This window comes from Ursus arctos, unplaced genomic scaffold (assembly GCF_023065955.2).
Source record: "Ursus arctos isolate Adak ecotype North America unplaced genomic scaffold, UrsArc2.0 scaffold_13, whole genome shotgun sequence".
NCBI lineage: Eukaryota > Metazoa > Chordata > Mammalia > Carnivora > Ursidae > Ursus > Ursus arctos.
The window spans coordinates 44191558-44212140 of NW_026622797.1; the positions used below are offsets into that span (position 1 = coordinate 44191558).

Sequence of the window (20583 nt, forward strand, 5' to 3'; positions counted from 1 at the left end):
TTCTCACCATTCAGGTTTAACTCTAATATCACCTCCACACAAAGGCCTTTTCTTATTTATTACCTTAGCCCCAGTCATCCTTTCTTTCTTTTTTTTTTTTTAAGATTTTATTTATTTATTTGTCAGATTGAGAGAGAGAGCACAAACAGGGGGAGCAATAGGCAGAGGGAGAAGCGGGCTCCCTGGGAGCCCGATGTGGGACTCCATCCTAGGCCCTTGGGATCATGACCTAAGCTGAAGGCAGACACTTAACCGAATAAGCCATCCCCAGTCATTCTTTTCACTGACATTTTTTACAGCAATTATTGGTCCCCCCAAATACCTTTTTATATGTTTTCATATTTATTATCTCTCTCCGCACGCTAAAATGTAAACTCCTAATGGGCAGTGATTTGGAATGTCTTGTTCAAAGCTATATTCCCAGTACCTAGAATGGTTCCTCACACATACTAGGGATTTCAGAAATATTTTTTACTGAAAAAATGTTTCCAAGATGGATGAGGTTGAATGGAAAGTCTTATCTGTCTTGAATATTGTAAATGTAACTTCAGCGTACCATGTTTATTACTGGTTTACACTAATCATGAAGAGCTGATTTGCTAAGCAAAAGCAAAACTGATGAGATTATGAAAAATTTTTCATCCGTGGAGTCCCATTTAATGAAGTTCTGTTTTCAAAGAGGCTTCTAATGATAATATTCTAGCTCTTTTCAGAATGGAAAGAAAATGACAACTTGCATTTTTCTTTCTCCCTTTAAGTAAATCGACTTACAGCTTTGAATTAAAATTATTCTCTTCCAGGGTTTAGTCGATGTGTTAAAAAAATAACTGAAACTAACAGTACTGAAAAACATATCAACTTCCAGGAGGTAAATTATTGCTTTCTAAAAACCTAGACAGCTCTACTTTGTCTCAATCTTTAAGGCTGTTATTTTTTATTTTCTGTATTGTGGTTCCTGCCTTCCTGTTCTACTGTTGACTAATTAGGATGTTGCATCTCATCTCATCTTATAATAAAGACCCAATTAAAAATTTGGAATGAAGTTGGCAAATTTTTTTTAAAATATTTTATTTATTTATTTGACAGAGAGAGAGACAGCCAGCAAGAGAGGGAACACAAGCAGGGGGAGTGGGAGAGGAAGAAGCAGGCTCCCAGCAGAGAAGCCTGATGTGGGGCTCAATCCCAGGACTCTGGGATCAGGCCCTGAGCAGAAGGCAGACCCTTAATGACTGAGCCACCCAGGCGCCCCGGCAAATTTTAAACAGAAAAAAAAAAAGTACAGTGTCAGAGTTCAGTAGGACACAGACAGCAGATAATGAGTCTCAAAGCCCTTCAAATACAGCCCAACCCATGATACAGCCTTCTGCCCCCCTTTCCCTCCCCTCCCCACTCCCCATCAGCCACCCCATTTTGTCTATGCTTGTTGCACAAGCAGGCTTCCTCCCTCCTGTCTGCCTTTGCCTGGGCTGTTCCCCAGCCTATCTCCCATCCTGTCAGCACCCTCTACTCTCACACCATTCTTTTTCTTTCAAGTTCCAGCTCAAGTTTCCCTTCTAGGAAGCTCTCACCAAACCCCCAGGCACTTGCTGAGTATTCCTGTGCTCAGTGTTCAGATTATACTTGGTAAAATATGTCTAACACTCCCCTTTTCAAATGGCAGTGTAATGATTCATGTTCAAATCAACATCCATCCTGCTGGACAATCTCTCAGGGCAAGCACAGCGTCTATCCTGGAATCCTCAACACTTAACCATAACTCACTACAGGAAGTGCCCCCTATGTAGTTGGTGAATATTCTACTCACTGCAACATACCTTGGAGTTCTAAGAGGGTATGCTCTGCCCAAGTCATTTTGTTCTGCATTGGTAATGAAGACGGGTGGGAGGAGGGACCTGCTATGTTCATGTCTCCTCTTTTTCCCTATATTCTCTCTTCTGGCTTCAAGATGGGACAGCGACTAGATGAAGAGACTGGACTGGGGTTTTTATTTTGTTTTGTTTTAAGATTTTATTTATTTATTTGACATAGAGAGAGCACAAGCAGAAGGAGCAGCAGGCAGAGGGAGAGGGAGAAGCAGGCTCTCCGCTTAGCAGAGAGCCCGACGTGGGGCCCCACCCCAGGACCAAAGCCGAAGGCAAACACCCAAACAACCAAGCCACCCAGGCACCCCAGGACTGAGGTTCTAACACCTTATGCTATCTCTGACACCAGGACTCAAGCATCAGCTTACAAGGCTTTTCTTTTCTTACCTCTTTTTACGAATACGTCTCCCATCTTCTCTCCCTTCCCAAGAGTCCTTGTACCCTCAGGCTTTTCAAGTTCCATATCTAGGGCCTTCCCATCTTCCTTGATACTTCTATCAATACATCTAGACCCCAAAATTACTTATATATGAATACAGGAGCCTTTCTACTTTAAAGATTTTATTCATTTATATGAGACAGAGAGAGACAGAGAGAGAGAGAGAGAGGGAGAAAATGAGTGGGGATGGGGGAGAGGTCGAGGGGGAGGGAAAGGCAGACTCCCTGCTGAGCAGGAAGGCCTACTTGGGGCTGGATCCCAGGACCCTGAGATCATGACCTGAGCCAAAGGTGGATGCTTAACTGACTGAGCCACCCAGGGGCCCAAGAAGCCCTTCTATTTTAAAAGCCAGACAATACCTCCAATGAAATTCTAATAAGTAAACTATTTTTAACTTGGAAGCTAGCTGTGTTTTACTAATTCTAGCACCCTGCATCTAAGCCTTCCATATAAAATAACCTTTTATAAAAAATAGACATATGTATTAATTATTCGCTAATTACTAATTTGCATATTGTGACCTTTAAGTGTCAACTTGACTATGGTGTCCACATTAAATGTTCTGGGTGTGTCTGGGAAGTGTGTTTCCAGAAGAGATTACCATTTGAATCACTGGACTCAACAGACTGCCTCCCCTGTGTAGGTGGGCCTCATCTAATCCATTGGGGGCCTGAACAGAACTATTGGCAGAAAAAGGAGGAATTCACCCTCTTTTCCCTGCCTCACTGAATGAACTGGGATGTCTCATATCTTCTCCAGTCCGGGGACTGGGATTTACACCATCTGCTCCCTGGTTCTCAGGCCTTCAGACTTGGACTGACTTGCACCATTGGCTTTTCTAGGTCTCCAGCTTGTAGTTGGTAAATACAGGACTTCTCGGCCTCCATAATCACATGAACCAATTCCTCATAATAAATCTCCATATGTATATCTATATCTGCATCTATATCTACCTCCTATTAGTTCTATTTCTCTGAAGAACACTACTAATAGATTTAAAATATATACTTTATATAAAAGCAATACAAATAAATCCCCAAGTGATGTGGTTGTGGAATATAGGTGAGGTTTGGTGGGGTGAGGTCTGGAGCCCATGATCAAGAAAGAATTCTTGAGACATCTTTGGTGCAAAATGGTGGTTTTATTAAAGCACTGGGACAGGATCCGTGGGCAGAAAGAGCTACTGCACGGGCGTCTTGAGGAGTGGCTGATTATATACTTGGGAGTTGAGGATTTTCATATTAAAGAAGACCTTCAGGATACTGCTAAAGAGGAACTACAAGATAATGCTAAAGAGGACCCCAGACCTACCAGATATCGGAGGCCTCACCATCGTCAAGTTCAGGTTGTTTTCCCCTCTAGCAAGGTACTAACATTAAGATAGTTGGGAGACTCCTGGAAGATAGTCACATATGTCCCATCCAGGAGTGGAGGGGAGGTTGCAGGGTGTCAGCTTATGCTTTGTCTTCAGCTAGCCTTCTGCTAGCTCATTTTTTAAAGCATCCAATACTCCACAAGAAATACACCTCAATAAATTAAGTTTCTAACTGAGCTTCAGCTGCTTTAAATAAGTCTTTAACCTAATACTGGCCTTATCCCACAGATTTAAGACAAAGAAAAAAGCCTTAATTCACCTTGAATTCAATATCACATTTTGAGCTAGTGTTTTTGCTTCAGCCTTTAAATACCAACCCAAAATGTTTTCAAAGCAAATTTGTTAGTTTGTGTTGTTTTCTTCTGAGTGAATACTAAACTCTGTATTTGACCAAGTAAAGTTCAGTTTTTTCATCATTGTATGAGAGGATTTTCTTTAATGTTTAAAAATTTTTTTAATTCAAAGTCTAAAAGCCATTTGAATGTCACTAACTCTCCTTAAAATTGTAGGAAGCAAGAAGTTAAAACCCTCTTCTCCTTTCCCATCCCCATTTCCCTGGAGGCCATTTCTGCTGGCAACTGGGTACACATTTTTCCTAATGATTAGGACTTTCTTCAACCCCACTTCTTACAAACAAACTCAACATCTCCCTAAATATATCCCCTCTTCACTCTCCTTTTCTGAACTGCCAATTATTAAAGAACTGGCCTCACAAGCTACTTACACTTTCTTCATTTCTCATTCATTCTTTAACTCTGTAACTCTCTGTCCCTCAACTCTTCTGAAACTGTTCTCACTCAAGATACCATGCCCACACAATTCAGGAACTTTTCTTCCCAGGCTTTGTCTCACTTGGCATCGCTGCACCTGCTGAACGCTAGCATCCTGAAGTCCATTCCCCCCTTGCCTTCTGCGACAGCACTCTTCTGGTTCTTCCCCTATCACTAATGCCTACTTTTCAATTCCTCTGTTTGTCCCACCTCACCTGTCTTTCTCATGTCAGTGTTCCACAGACTTCCACTTTTGGGTCTCCTTTCTTCTCTTCTGCATGTCTGTGTTTTCGTCCACTCTGATAGTTTCAACTATCACCTATGTTAAAGGATTTCTTTTTCTTTGGTGCACGTAGTTCTTGGTCACACCGCTTCGAAGAATGAAGAGGAAGACCAAAGAGTGGTGGGCAGCAAAGCAAAGCTCATTGAGCTATGTTAAAGCAAAGTTTTCTGAGCGACAGTACAAAGCTCCCAAAGAGCAAGGGGACCCGAGAGGATTGGGTTGCCAATTTGGTGTTTAAATCTAGGGGTTTTTATGGGTTCTTTGGTGTGGGCTGTTTTAATCTGATTATCCCCCTCCACGTGCCTGTCATCCAATCAGGTTTCTGTCCACACGATCATCTACCTATCAGGTAGTTGTTCATCTGGGAAAGGGTGGAAGGCTCCTTCCAGGGTGGTAGGCTCCTTCCAGGGTGGTGTTCTGTAGCCTTGGGGACCAAGAGGGCAGTGGCCACCACTGCCCTAAGGCACGCCGGTCAGCATAGGCCACAAGATCAAGCACTTTGTTTAAATATCCCACTGGCTGTTGAGCTGGCCCCTAGGCCTGGGTTAGGACGTCCAAGGCCATTCCCTTCTTTTCTGTCACATACAAGTTGTAAGGCCTCCCAGTAGGAAGACTTAGAGCTAGGGGACTAAGTAAAGCCTAGAATAACAGGATGGGGCCTTTTTCCTTTTAAGGGTAGTTTTCCTCTTAGGACAGGGGTGGGGGCCTTGTCCCTGCCTACCTTTCTTCCAACTATCCTTCATTACCTATATATTAATGACTTCCAAATCTATCTGTAGACCCTGGTGTGAATCAGACTAATGCCATCTTAGACAAATCTGCCATGATGACCAGTTTGTGACCTGAAACCTTCTTGAGCAGGCCCCCTCCCCCCCATTCTTTTGTTTGGCCACATACCTAAGCACACCTTGAGGGCAGAATATCTTTGATCTGCCCTGGAGATATGACTATTCTTAAACATTCTCCTCCCGGGTGGTCCCTCAACATGTACTACTAGTCTCTAGGGCTATAAAAGCAGGTCTTAAAGGAGGCTGGGTTGTGGAAATCTGCTTGTCCTGTGGCAGCCCAAGACATGCTTCTATCCATAAGTTCCCTTAATAAAAACCATTTCCTGTCAACCTGGACTTGCAAGCCTTTTTCTCTGGTCTACTGGCTCCCCTGGCCTTTGGAGGTCATTTGCATATACCCCCCTTTCACAGAACCATTCTACTCTTCTCCTGACCTATAAATGCTCAAATCTATTTCCAATATCTCTAATAGGTTTCCCCAGATTCACAATGAAACTCCGCTTGTCTGTAATTGAACTTGTGATGTCTTCCCTCCCATTATAACCTGATAATATATTATTCCTATATTCCATAGCTCACTCACATTTCCACTCATTCCTGTTGTCCAAACTGAAACAAACTCCTCGCGCATCTTCATACCTAGTTTCAGTCAATTCTTGAATTATTTCTCTTATTCTGTTTTGTCATTACCACACTTCTAAATATACTTTAACAATCTTTGCCTGAGTTATTGTAACACTTAAAAACTAATTTCCCATCCTTTAATCATTACAACCTTCAAGCCGTTTTCCATGTAGTGGTTAATGTTATTTTGTATGATCCTGCAGCAGTCCCTAGAACAAGGCTCCCTGGGTTGAGCCCAATGCTACCCACGGGCTGCCGTCGGGGACACCCCGAGCCAGGATGTGAGCTCCCCTCTCTGAGAAGCTGTGCCCATGAGCACCAAGCGGCACCTGGAGGAGGAACAGGAGCCCTTGCGCAAACAATTCCTTTCTCAAGAGAACACGGCCACCCACTTCTCTTGACTCAGCCTGCACAATGACCACCCTTACTGCAGCCCCCCCCCCAATGGCTTTCCCCCAACTCTGCTCCCACTCAGGAGCCCTTGATCTGAGCTGCTTCTCTGGTGCTACCCTGGGAACCTGATCCCTGTCCCTCTGGCTGCTGAGGCTAGACATCCCCACCACCCCACTACTCTGCAACCCAAGCTGGAAAGATAGTGGAGCTCTGAGTGCTGGTGGGCAGTATTTCTGTCCACCTTCCTTCTTCCCCACAACAGAGAAGACCAGCATCCCCACTAAGGGACCAGCTGTTCTGAATATTCTTTAGACCAGCCCTCTGGACCCCAGGACCTACTCTCAACAAAGAAGGACACTGAACCCCACAGAGCCCTGGGGGGAGAGAGGCAAGAGGGACGGGAGCATGGGAAGGAAGGGAGGGATTCCCCCCAGAACTGAATAAAGATTGCTGAGCAAAAAAACCCAAAAAACCAAAAAAAAACTCACCGAAGTTATTTTCTGACACATTCATGTCAGTTCCCTGTTTAAAAACCTCCAATATCCTCTAATGTTCAAGGGATTTTAAAACACATATCTAAAAATTAACAAGTCAGGAAACAACAAATGTTGGTGACAATGCAGAAAAAGGGGAACCCTCTTACACTGTTCGTAGGAATGCAAGCTGGTGCAGCCACTCCGGAAAAGAGTATGGAGGTTCCCCCAAGAAGTTAAAAATAGAGCTACCCTACAACCCTGTAAGCACTACTAGGTATTTACCCAAAGGCTACAAATGTTGTGATCTGAAGAGGCACCTGCACCCCAATGGTTATAGCAGCAATGTTCACAATAGCCAAACTATGGAAAGAGCCCAGATGTCCTTCAACAGATGAATGGATAAAGAGGATGCGCTACATATATGGAATATTACCCAGCCATCAAAAAGGATGAAACCTTACCATTTGCAACAACGTGGAGGAACTGGAGGGTATTATGCTAAGTGAAATAAGTAAATTAGAGAAAGACAATTATCATATGGTTTCACTTATATGTGGAATTTAAGAAATAAAACTGATAATCATAGGGGAAAAGAGGGAAAAATAAGATGAAATCAGAGACGGAGACAAACCATAAGAGACTCTTAATCATAGGAAACAAACTGAGGGTTGCTGGAGGGGAGGTGGGTGAAGGGATGGGGTAACTGGGTGATGGGCATTAAGGAGCACACGTGATGTAATAAGCACTGCGTGTTATATGCAACTGATGAATAACTGAACACTACATCTGAAACTAATGATACACCATATGTTAATTGAATTTAAATAAGATAAAAAATAAAATGCATATCTATTGTAATTATATATTATGCATAACATAGTAACACTCTTTCACACACAAATGAGGTGGTTAGCCATCAGATTCCATTTTACCTAACCATCCCCGCCCACTAATGGCCCTACCTTTCAGCCATTCCTCAAGCTGTCTGGGCTCCTACTTGCATCTGGATTCTTGCTGAGGGTGTCTCATCAGCATTGAATCAACAATTTCACTGTGGTTGAACTGTGAAAATGTTCTCTTTGGGAGAGAAGTAAGCAGTTAAGATGATCCCTCTGTTTTTAAATCAGGGAAAGGTTTCCAACATGGGTAGATGATATGTTAAGTAGGAAGGATGCAGATTTCCTCTCTCTTCTTAGGATGAATTATAAAGAATCATTTCCAAATTGGACTTATGTATTTCCCGATAACAAACTTTTATTTTTAAAACTTCCTCCTGAGTACAGAATAGTAAAAACTAGTGAAGTATTTATTAGTTAGAGCTCTTTTATCCTCGATTTCATTCATCAGCAATTCAAATCTCTGAGCCCCACGTGTAAGAATCTGGAAATGCTGTTAAATTAGAAATATCAGTGGTAGCAGGAGGTATTGTTTCTTAAATCTGTACCACATTTAATAAATGCTTCCACTGAGGGTACTTGTCTCCTAAAAGCCATAAATTCTGTTTAGATTAAGATACTGAAGTTCCCATGGCTGTATAAGTTAGCCTTCAATGTGGAATCATTCAATGTAGCCAACACTGCAGAAGAATCCTCTGGGTGCTACAGAAGACACAAACCCTAGAAAAAAGTTATCGGGAAACAGGCAGCAGTCCTTGAGTTCCCTGGTTACTGTTAAAGATTTCGAGAAATCAGAAAAGCAACATGGCAAAGTAGAAAGAGCTTTGAAGTTAGGAAAACTGGGTTTATATCCATACTCCATTACTTACAAGCTATGTAACTTTCGGCAAGTCACTTGACCTCTCTGAGATTACCTAATCTGTATAGTAAGGTGAATTCTACCTATGTCATAGAGGGGATGAGAACATTTCTATTAGTGGCCAAATGAATGAATGATGGTCTCCTTCCAAATCAACTTTTCACATTTTAAAAACAGATGTGCATAGTATGGCTTGCTTACAAACCAAAGGAAGTTGCAATATAGAATTAGAGCCAAAGAATTCACAAATCAGAGTTCTCAGCTAACAGATGAAGTGTTATAACAACGAAAGTATCAAGTTAGATACCATATTATGAACTTTTCATATTGAATTAATTTTTATGTGGAAACTAGTAAATGACTTAGATGAAACTTGTTTTAAAACAAGAGGACTGTTTTGTTTTGTTTTTTATCATGGAAGTCTGACTGTTGTAAAAAAGGTTTTGGATCTTGGGACTCCACAAAAACAAAATTACACTATTTTTGTAAGATTATATATGAGGCTCTGGAGCTTTAATGAACAGGGCAACACAAATTCATGGGAACAATATTTAAAGAACTTGTCTAAACTTCATACTATCTAGAAAACACATAGAAATACCTTCCCTTGGATACAATTTCTTAACTTTAGGATTTTGAGGTGCTTTCAAAAATAAAAGTCACATTTATTAAATGGCTTGACTGTCCACTTGTCTAAACTTCATACTATCTAGAAAACACATAGAAATACTTTCCCTTGGATACAATTTCTTAACTTTAGGATTTTGAGGTGCTTTCAAAAATAAAAGTCACATTTATTAAATGGCTTGACTGTCCACTTTTGGTATTGTACCAAGCAAATCACCATGACTCACACTGATATAAAATTCCATGTAATTATTTTCATTAGTTGTTTCACATTATTTTATTTTCTTTTCATTTTACTTTAAATTATTTCACTTTACTAAAAGTACAGTAAGGGCTTGTCCCACTAAGCATACGTTTGATTGGTTATTTATTTATTTATTAAAGATTTATTTATTTGAGAGAGAGCATGGGGGGGAGGGGAGGCGCAGAGGGAGAGGGAGAAGCAGACTGCCCCGCTGAACAGGGAGTCCGACTCAGGGCTCGATCCCAGCACCCCAGGACCCCAAGACCATGACCTGAGCCGAATGCAGACACCCAACCGAGCCAACCAGGCACCTTTATTGGTTATTTAAATGATTAACCTAATTACACAAGTTTTTCAACTAATGCTTCCTGAATTTGATTTGTTTAGCTTCACTATTCCCTCTGAAGTAATAGCTCACTTTTGTAAATTACTTTAAATTGTAAGTTTTATAGTGAAGGAGCATAATATTTAGATATCTTTTTCATATTATGTGAGTCAGTAAATACTTCTAGTGAAAGTACTTACTCCCACTATAAACACGGAATTTTTGCATCAAAAATGCCAACTGAAAGGATGAATTTTAATACGTGATTTTTTCTTCTTTAAGACTTTTATAAGTATAGGCCTGCTATAACTGTGAAATGGCATTTTAGTACCAGCAAGCCTCCTTCTTCCCACAACCTGAAGATACTATATGTCAAAAATGGGGTTGTTTAATAGAACTTTCTGCCATGTATGCTTTCCAAGAGTGGCCACTAGCCAGATGTTGCTCTGGAGTTCTTACAATGTGGTCAGTGTAACTGATGAACCAAATTTTTAATTTTAATTAATTTAAACTTAAATAGGCACACGTGGCTAGTGACTACTGTAATGTACAGTGCAGGTCCAGAATGCATGTTGAAATAGCTGGAGCAGTAAACAAATGTGATTACTATGCCCTCATCCCCACCTCTTTTTAATGTTGTTCAGTTCTTACCTATAGCAGAGTCCAATTCAAGTCTCATTTTCCGGATGAAGTTTTCACTGACCATTGTAACACACATGGATGTCTTTCTTGTCTGAATCCTAAAGACAATTTTTATAATGGAATTTAGTGCCTGACTGTACCTTGCACAATAGTTTAATATATAAGTTTTATTAGCATAAAACAATACAAATAATACTGTTAGCTTTTATTCATTGAAAGCTTACAGTGCTCAACTTTACACATATCTTATTTCATCCTCCTAACAGGCTGGTCAAGTATGTACTATAATCTCTATTTAGAGGCACCTGGGTGGCTCAGTTGGTTAAGCGTCTGCCTTCAGCCCAGGCCATGATCTCAGGGTTCTGGGATCAAGCCCCACCTTGGGCTCCCTGCTCAGTAGGGAGTCTGCTTCTCCCTCTCCCTCTGCCCCTCCCCACTGCTTGTGCTCTCTCTCTCACTCTCTCAAATAAAAAAATAAAATCTTTTTTAAAAAAATCTCTATTTAACATAGAGATTCACTGGCTCAGAGAGATGAAGTGACTCGCCTGGGTTAAACAGACAGTGAGTGGCAGAACTAGAACTTGAAACCAGGTCCATGACTAGTCTACACAGGTAGGGACCTTGTCGGAATAGGTAGGGTCTTATGAGATATTTTGGCCTGATTTGATTACTGGAAGTCATCATAACAAATACAAGCCCCATTTGAGAAGACTACTTTATAACAATTACAGCATAATAGGAGTAAAAGATTATGATTCAATTTAAATTACAAGAGTATTTCATTTCTAGTGAAAGACTGCTTCAAAGTTCCTGTCATTTTCTTAAAGACCACTTGCTCCCTCTAGTGAAAATCAATGTGAATACCATGCCCACTAAGTAATAAGATTCTCAGTAGATGTACCTTCCTTTGGCGTGTCTTAGAAATTTGTGGAGGTGTATTTTGATTATTAAAAAGAATGTTATTGGCTTTCATTAGGTAGTGTAAAGAATGCTATATACCAACGGTAAGTCCTCAAGAACAATAAAATTGTCCCACTTCAGAGAGGGGAAACCACCTATATTTATTTATGTGAGCCTGGAATTTAACATCATTTTACATGTAAAAATGAAGTATGTTTGCACTGTTTTACTGTGCAGTCAATATTCGAGGAAGGAAACTATGACATTTCATCTTATTTAAGACATTATCAATTGTAAAAGATAGTATTATTTAAATATCACCAAGAAAAGATAGAAAAAAAGAAAATATTGCTGATTAAACTATGACACAATGCATTTTTATACATAATTTTTACTACATCTTTCAAAAGCTCTTTTAGACTTTATTTAGATGTAAATCAGATATCACACTTGCTTGGGCATATATAAAAGGAAAAACAAAAGCAAAATAAATTAAGGTATTTTTAAAACTTCTTCATATTCAGAAAATTTTCTGCAACAGTTTTTGACTCAGAGTTGTCAGTATCCATGTTTTTCCAAACAATATTATCCTCTCTACTCTCAACTACTTTGGTGATGCTATATTTCTTAAAATGGTGTCCAATTCTTGTATCTATGATTTTCTTCAAAGACACAGATACCAATTAAGTTTTGATGTTGTCCCTTTTTTGAGCCTTCCTAAGAAATTGATGGAAAGTTTTCAAACTATAGGTTGTAGCTCTTCCTCAGATGGTCTTTAAAGTTTGTCCAGAATGAAATCAGTAACAACAACTAAGTTCTCACATGCTCAGGCAATGACAACAACGTCATGACTGACACCTGGATGATAGTGCTTATAAGACACACTTTGATTACAGAAATGTGAAAATGTATTTCTTTCCTTTCTTTTTTTGGTGAAAATGTATTTTTTACAATGGAAGAAATATGGAGCCATGGCAATCTAGGGGAACTCTTCCTTTTTCTTTTCCAGAACTTAACCGAGATTTGGTCACTGAGAGGAATGCTACTCAGGGTATTTGAGTCACAAGTAAAACCTACCTGTATCGGTCTCCATCTATGCTGATTATACTAACAGGTGTAACTTTCTATTTTGTGATTTCTTATAATGTGGGCATGTTAATGCCTTTGCATATTAAAACAGACACTATTATAAATTACTTCTCTCTTTTATATCAGAGTCGTCATTATATATATGTTTTTCTATTAATGTGTGTAGGTGGATTATATTTTCCATGAATTTCATGTCAAGAAAGTAAAGACTAACTTGCTAAAAAAAAGTGATGGGGGTCACATAGGGTTTACAAAATACTGAATTTAGGTATTATGAATAACCACTTTTCCTTTAAACAGAAAGCAAATCCTGGCATACTTTCCTAACAAATATTAATATGCTTGTGGATAGGGGAATGGTAGTAGGCAGATAAATGTGTATTAATTCAACATTAGGGGAGTGCAAAAAGGTAGTATATGAAGCAGAGCCAAAATATACTCCCCCATAAAATAAAATGTAATGCCAGTACAGACGTACTGGTAGTTTTTATAAGATGATTTAAAGTTTTGTTTTATTCAAATCAACAAATATCATTAAGGACCTACCAAAATCTCAGCTCCATGCTATGCTGAGTAAATGCAAAAGAAGAAGCAACTGTGTCCTCTCTCATGGGATGATGCTAGGATACTGGAATGCTGAGACTGACATGCATGAAACAACCAGAGTCACTAAGAGGACGAATATAATTAAGTGCTCAATTGCATGGCACAGCTCATAAAAAAAGTTGTAAGAATTCAGAGCAGGATGATTAATGAGTCATAGAGTGGTTCAGGGAAGTTTCCCCTAGGAGAAAGGAGGAGGAATTTAAGAATTTTTACGTACGATTTTGGTTAAGTTAGTTAACCTCTCAGTTACTGTTTCCTCTTTTATAAAATTTGACAATTTAAGGCATATAAAATGCCTAGCACATTCTAAAGCAAGATAGGTTTGTGATAGGGTCTTAGAGAATGAACAGTATCGACCTAAAAAGAGAATGTTTTAGATAGCAAGATAACTGTGTCATGTAAAAAAGACACATATTCCTTTTAAGACTTTAGGTTCAAAAGATAAGGAAAAACTTCTGCAAGTAATAGCTGCAAATAATATTATTAATATATTAAGTACAATTTTCTGTGGCAAATAGCAATCATATTCTTTTTTTTCCCCCTGCATAGCAAAATAACTCCTTGAGCACATGAAACTTGGTGCAGACTGAAATCCTAAAGAGTTCTTTCTTCCATGAAAAGATTCTTTCTTAAAAAAAAAGTTGCACAGAATACGCAAATCTGCTTTTCCCTCTAAATCCTCGTTTCTCGCTGGACCTTCTCTTTTCAAAAGTGATTAGAACTTAGACTCTCCATCTTCTATAATGAAGAGTTATCACCACAATCACTTCTCTACTGTGACTTTCAGACAAAATTAGGAAAATTTAAGTTTTTCCTTATTTTCTGAATATATTCAACCAAGTATCCCATATCATGGCTTTTCCAAATGTACTGATAGTAAGAGAGGGGAAGTTTCCTTCACAGTGTCTCAACACTTACACTCCCTAGAATCCTGATTACATTTATATGCACCATCTATCACTGGAGTCTTTCCTAACATTATCAGTCAGAGCACTAATTAAATACACTTGCAGACATCATAATAGTGCCTTTGACAAATAAAGCCACATCTAGTCCTGATGAAAGCCTGGCAATAGAGTCTTCTGCTTAAAAACAGAAGGCATATTAGAGTAATAAAAGTTTCCAGTTTAGGTCAAATTAGATTATTCCAGTTCCAAGACAGAGGATGATTTCATGGCAATAAGTGGGCCTTGTGGAAAATTCCATTATTCATTCTTATCTACAAGAGTAATTGTCAGCCAAGCACCAAGCACCACAAGGAGAAACTGTATTCTGTTCATTTGTTCCCGTATTTAACATTCTAATAATGTAACACTGTGCAAGGCAGTGTGTTAGGTACTACGTAAATGGTGGTAAACAAAACTATGACCCTGTCCTCCTGGAGTTCATAGTCTTCTCAAATATCTTTTGTGGTAGGTTTTGGCTTTAATGTTCTCTTTCTGGATATTGCCTAATTCTGGTCTTGATAACCAAAGAGGCTCAGGATATGACACATCACAGCTGTCAGGAGGAGGCAGGACCTCAGAGGAAGCAATGGGCAAGCACCAAGGAGCTGCTGCTAGGAAAAACATGACACACACAGAGATGCAAACAAACGTCAACCCAAGGAGTATTCGTTTCATATTGCTTGAGTAACAAATTACTACAAACTTAGTAGTTTAAAACCACACAAATTAACTTTTTTATGTATATTCTGGAGGTTAGACATCATAAAGATGTTGGCAGTGCTGCATTCCTTTGGAGGCTCTACGGGAGAATCTATTTCCTTACCTTTCCAGATTCTAGAGGCTGCCTTTATTCCTTGGATCCTGGTTCCATCTTCAAATTCCACAGCACAGCACCTTCAAATCTCTTTCTTTTTCTCACCTCTGCTTTGATTGTCATATATTCAAAGACTGACACTCCAACTTCCTTCTTATAAGGACCATTGTAAATACATGGGTCCCACCTGGATAATCCAGCGTAATCTTCCCATCTCCAGATCTTTAACCTAAGCACATTTGCAAAGTCCCTTTTGCCACAGAAGAGAACATATTCACAGATTCTGATGATTAGGAGGAGGACATCTTTGGGGGGCATTAATAAAATAGACTACAATCCAAGGCAAAGCAAATAGGAAAAAAAATGTTTGCCTGTTTTGCACCTTGAGTCAACCAACTGCACACCCGCATTCTGCAAGTTTGTCTTCTACTTCAGGACTATCTTGATTACCTATTTTAATTAGCTTTTCTTTATAAAAAATGGTGGCAGGAGATCCCCCACTAGTATTTCTCTGAGGCCTTGTTTACTTTGTAACACCAGTTTTCTTCACAAGTCAACAAACTAAAACAACCAAAGACAGACACCCCTCTTAAGCTCTATGAGCTGACTGCAATGAATACGTACTTCATTTGGGCCAACCTCTCCTACCTCTCTGCAGAACTAAATTCGTGAACAGATTAATAGTTTATGGGACTGAAAATAGCTTTTCTAATTTCCTGCAGTGAGGGGCCACGAAACAAGATTCAGCTAATTGGCCCTGGCTTAATTTCTGCAGAAATTACGTAGCACAAACTCTTCTTTGAAGTAGATTATCAACTCAGAACTAGCAAGGAATACTATGCGTCACTTTAGAGGTAAAAAGCCGCGGAGCAGTTTTTTCTCCCAGTAATGTTAGAGGCCAGTCATTTCTACTTGAGAAAAAAGAAACAATTTGCTTTTCATGCCAGTTTAAAAATAAAGATATTTTTGCTCCTGGCCATTATGGGGTAATTTACCTTCCTGCCTGAAAAATACTTACGCAAAACCAGTAAAACATGTTTTCAGACAACGACAACAGGCAGTGTAGTGCTGTGACCGCTACGATTACCCCAGCTTACATGCTGGAAGCAGTTTCCAGAGGCACCGCGGGGAGGGTGCTCACTGCCTTCAGTCTCTGTGTCCGAAATAGATTCACACAAGCAAAACTACGATAACCCGGGACATCAGGCAAGGGCGGAGCAAGCAGGGAGTTCTCGCGTTCTGGTGAGATCTACGTCCCTGACGTCAACCTCGCGGAAACGCTCGCGAGACAAGGGGGTGGGCGTTGCGAACCCGCGGTTGGCTTTGGGGTGGCTTCTGTGAGGAAAACGGACGTTAATCTACCGTTGGTCAGGCTGCTACTGACATGAGCGACCTGGCTGGGGCTGAGAGGTCCCCTTTCCCCCAAACCCGCAGTCTCACGACTCCCGGCCATGCCCCAGGAGACCCGGATCCACACAAGTGCTTGAAGCTCCGTGAGGAAACCGAGGCGTCACAGGTGATGGCGGAGCCGGGTGCGGGAAGCTTGAACACGGTCGCGCTGCCACCGCCTCAGCTTTCAGAGGAGCGGGGAGCCTTGTGCGCCCCCGCGGGCTGTGGCCACCCAGCCCAGATTGGAGGCGGTGGGGATCGCGGTTTCGTAGCGACCGAAGTGGGGCAGGCGGAGGCTCCGCCTCTTACGGAAGGCCTGGAAGCTGTGTCGGTGTCCGTGGCAACGGACTACCGCCTGAAAAATGGCTGTCAGAGTGGAGAGCCGCGCGGCCCTGGGGGAGAGAAGCCAGAGAGGTCGGGGTCTGAGGTGTTGGCAGAGGTGAAGGCCAAGGAAGTGGAGACTGAGAAGTCCACCATTTTCTCGGTAGCAGTGGATGAGGAGGTGGTAGAGAAGGAAGGAGTGAAGGAGGAGGAGGAAGAGGTGGTGGAGCAGAAGATGGAGATAGAGAAGCAAGTAGGTGAAGAAATAGAAATGATGGAGGAAAATAGAGAGGTCGAGGAGGCGAAGGAAGAAGACGGGCCCCGACCCTTGAATATAGATCTCCGCATGAACCCCCTGGAAGCCATCCAGTTGGAACTGGACACTGTGAATGCTCAGGCTGACAGGGCCTTTCAGCAACTGGAGCATAAATTTGGGCGGATGCGTCGTCACTACCTGGAGAGAAGAAACTACATCATTCAGAATATCCCGGGCTTCTGGGTCACTGCCTTTCGGAACCACCCCCAGTTGTCCCCCATGATTAGGGGCCAAGATGCAGAGATGTTAAGATACATAACCAATTTGGAGGTAAAGGAGCTCAGACACCCTAGAACTGGCTGCAAATTCAAGTTCTTCTTTCGAAGAAACCCCTACTTCAGAAACAAGCTTATTGTCAAAGAATATGAGGTCAGAGCCTCTGGCCGAGTGGTTTCTCTTTCCACCCCAATCATATGGCGCCGGGGTTATGAACCCCAATCCTTCATTCGCAGGAGCCAAGATGTCGTCTGCAATTTCTTCACCTGGTTTTCAGACCATAGTCTTCCAGAGTCTGACAAGATTGCCGAAATTATCAAAGAGGATTTGTGGCCAAATCCACTGCAATATTACCTGTTGCGTGAAGGAGTCCGTAGAGCCAGACGTCGCCCAATAAGAGAGCCAGTAGAGATCCCCAGGCCCTTTGGATTTCAGTCTGGTTAATCTCTGCCTTTGGAAGTACTGCACAAGGTCCCCTACCACTACTTGCTGGACCTGTGCTTGGACAACAGAAATGGGTATGCCTTCTACCTTTTTTTTTTTTTTCTTTCCTGACATTTCTATCACCTTTTTCCTCTGGACATTGTTTTCTCAACCTCAAGACTGAGACTTTCAAGGCCATGCCCCTCCATTTCCACATGGCTTTCATGCCATTCTGCATTACTATCACATGCTGCATGGCCATGATTCACATTATTCCTAGGCCAAGCAAATGATGCTGTAAATTGCATTATCTTTATCTGCACTGCATGGACCCTGTTTGTTCCCAGGGTCTTTGTGCTGGCTCTTACCACTTGGAATTCTAGCTTTGCCTAGGAGCTCATTCTACTCACTTTGCTCTTTAGTACAGGCACGTAGTCTGTGGACAATTGTGGGGTAGAGAGAGCAGCAGTGTGCTACTTGGTCTATGTGATTTATGTGACTCCATTGCGCTTCTTGCACCTCTGGTCACCTCCTACTGCCTACTACTGGCTATGCCTTTCCACCTTGGGCTCCTGCCTACCTTGCAGATAATTGTCAACCCCACTGTCTGGTTTTTGGTAAACAAGAATCCCTAGAACTGCTGGTGGACCCAGGTTTCCTGCCAGCACACAAAAGACCCATTCCTCTCCCCAAAAGACTTCCTTGATTCCTCACTCCGCCCTTCCCTCCAACTCCATGATCCAGAACACTACTAAACTGTCATGCTAGTGGTTAAAGTGACAAGTTAGATGTTATTCTTATAGCCAGAGTAAGGATGGTGTCCATTCTAACTACCAGGCTTTCTCAGCCTCAACTAGTAAATTCACATGAAACCTAGGTATACCTCTTGTGCCTCCTCTCCTTACCCTGAACATGATTAAATGCCAGGGTGGCAGTACACTTTCTTTCCACCTGTCTGTCTCCTGTCTCTTAAAAAAAAAAAAGTGATAGCTCAAAAGCAGGCCTTTTAGTTTAATATGGCTTTAGCTCTTCATTATTTCCAGGGACAGGTTGTCCTGTAAAATAGACTGCTGGAGCTCTTACTTCCCTCTGCTCTCTTCTCCACCTTCCACCACCTTTAGTGACACCTAGAAGGTTTAAAGGGAGACAGATCTAGATAAAATGAAAAATGATATCTAGTTCATGGTGGATGAAGAACTAGAGATTATGATGGGTGCCCTAAGCAGGGAAACTGAACAGAAGACCACAGGCAAAAATGAGCAAGATAAAAATTGGGCTAAGATTAAGACTGGCCCACAGAGCCTTTAAGGAAGAGGTTTTCTCTGTCAGTGGTAATGGGAGGAGAAATACTTTTTCTCAGGATTTCCATGGGAGAATTGAAAGGGATATTGAAGTGTTAAATATATTGCCTAGAGAAGAGTTTTTTAAAGAAACAAAGCATCTTTGGGTGCTTTCTCTTGTTTTTGTTTGATTTAATTTATGCGGAAGAGTAATGCTGTGTTTTTTCTCTAGGGTTTAGTAAAATAACATTTTCTGTTTCTGCTTACTGGGAAAATTGAGCTGTATAGGTGTTCTTTTTGCTTTCAATTGGCAATATTTGAAAAAATAACAATTTTACTTTCCTGTAAGATATAGAGACTTAAATGAATATGAGAGTTTTCAACTTTTTTGTTTCTGTTATAACTGTATCCTTAGAAATATAATTTGAGTAACTTGGTTTTATCAGATTCTGAAAACTGGAAATTGTTGTCTTCATGGAAGAATAACCTACAAAAGATGTTTGGCTGGATTGTCTTACTTGATAATTTATCCTGGTAACAACTTAGTAATTGATGTGTCTTTTTTCCTAAATATAAATACTTGTGAGATTGCTCTGTCAAATTGGAAATGTACCACTGGCATATTTGTTTTCCTTATATGTGTTGTAGTAAAATAAAAGCATGTTACTCTGCTAGATTTCTTATTTTTCACTCTGCCCATAAACATGCCTGAAGAAATCGTTAAAAATAACAACAGATTGTAGAATTATTACAGTTCTAAAAATGGATACAACAGGCGTTATCCCAAAAGTAGGAAACTAGGGCACACTGCTGTACCTTGCAAGGTTGGGAGGGTTGTTGTTATGGGTTTGGCTTTAAAATGTTAACAATTGCAAGTGCTTACTCATGATGTCACTTTTTCCCATGTAGCTTGTACAGCACCACCACTTCCTTCACTTCCTTAAAGCTTCCATTTCTGTCTCTGTAAATGATATTCTCAGGTCATTCATGTTCTTTTTATTCACTTTGCATTTAATAAGCAAACAGAGTTTCTATCAAAAGTGGTAAATTCTTCTATCTTCATACTTTCTCAGCTGTAAAGACTTATTCATTCTTCAAACCTCCCCACCTTCTATTTGTGTCAAATTTTTCAAGGCCTGAGAGGTAACTCTTCTGCCTTACAGTTTTCTGTTCTCCTTAGGGATGATGAAATGTCTTCTCAAGTACTTGGTGTACTTACCAGGGACTTCTGTTACAGAAAATAACATAGAGTTCGTTAACAGCGAATTCCACAAATATTTATTAAGGCATTTTGTCAGGCCTTGGGAAGATAACAATAAAAAGATAAAGTTATTTCCTTTATTGTTAAAGAATTGGAGAAAACTGATAAGCAAACGAAGGACACAGTGATACAGTAAAATTCAAATACATTTTCACGGGTTTTTTACTCTTTCCCTTTCTCCCTAGTTGGGAAGCTTTGTGAAAGCAGAGATGATGGGGTATCTTTTATATCTCTCACTGCTTGCACATAGTTATTAGGTAAATATTGAATGACAAAGTAAATAACTCCAGAATGGAAAAAACAAAACATCCTAGTACCCAAAAAGACTTGATGAAGTAACAGGAAGAAGATGGTTTTTAAGGCATTTGTAAAATTGAGATAAAAAAATTTACAAAGACTTTCTTAAAGCAAATGTCTT

General features: G+C 40.6%; 2 protein-coding genes across 11 annotated transcripts in view; one reads left to right on the plus strand and one right to left on the minus strand.

Moving 5' to 3' along the window:
• The window catches only part of DSE (dermatan sulfate epimerase), a 145447-nt gene extending 129289 nt beyond the window's left edge, over window positions 1-16158 (minus strand). Inside the window, exons 1-3 of one of the 6 annotated variants that reach the window (XM_026489228.4) lie at window positions 15978-16137; window positions 14969-15188; window positions 10613-10701 (exon numbers count right to left, since the gene is read on the minus strand). The gene's annotated coding sequence lies outside the window, so the exon portion shown is untranslated. Of the gene's footprint in view, window positions 1-10612; window positions 10702-13138; window positions 13586-14968 lie in introns of those variants that run through there. The other 5 variants (XM_026489226.4, XM_057311126.1, XM_044380333.3 and 2 more) reach the window with 5 other exon arrangements.
• Window positions 16159-16217: 59 nt separating this feature from the next.
• Window positions 16218-20583, plus strand: part of TSPYL1 (TSPY like 1) — a 52299-nt gene continuing 47933 nt past the window's right edge. For 4 of the 5 annotated variants that reach the window (XM_057311130.1, XM_057311132.1, XM_057311131.1 and 1 more), the window contains exon 1: window positions 16244-17719. In XM_057311130.1, the coding sequence (XP_057167113.1) occupies window positions 16344-17645 (1302 nt within the window). In that variant the 5' untranslated portion in view covers window positions 16244-16343 and the 3' untranslated portion in view covers window positions 17646-17719. Of the gene's footprint in view, window positions 17720-20583 lie in introns of all 5 variants that reach the window. The other variant, XM_048226118.2, reaches the window with a different exon arrangement.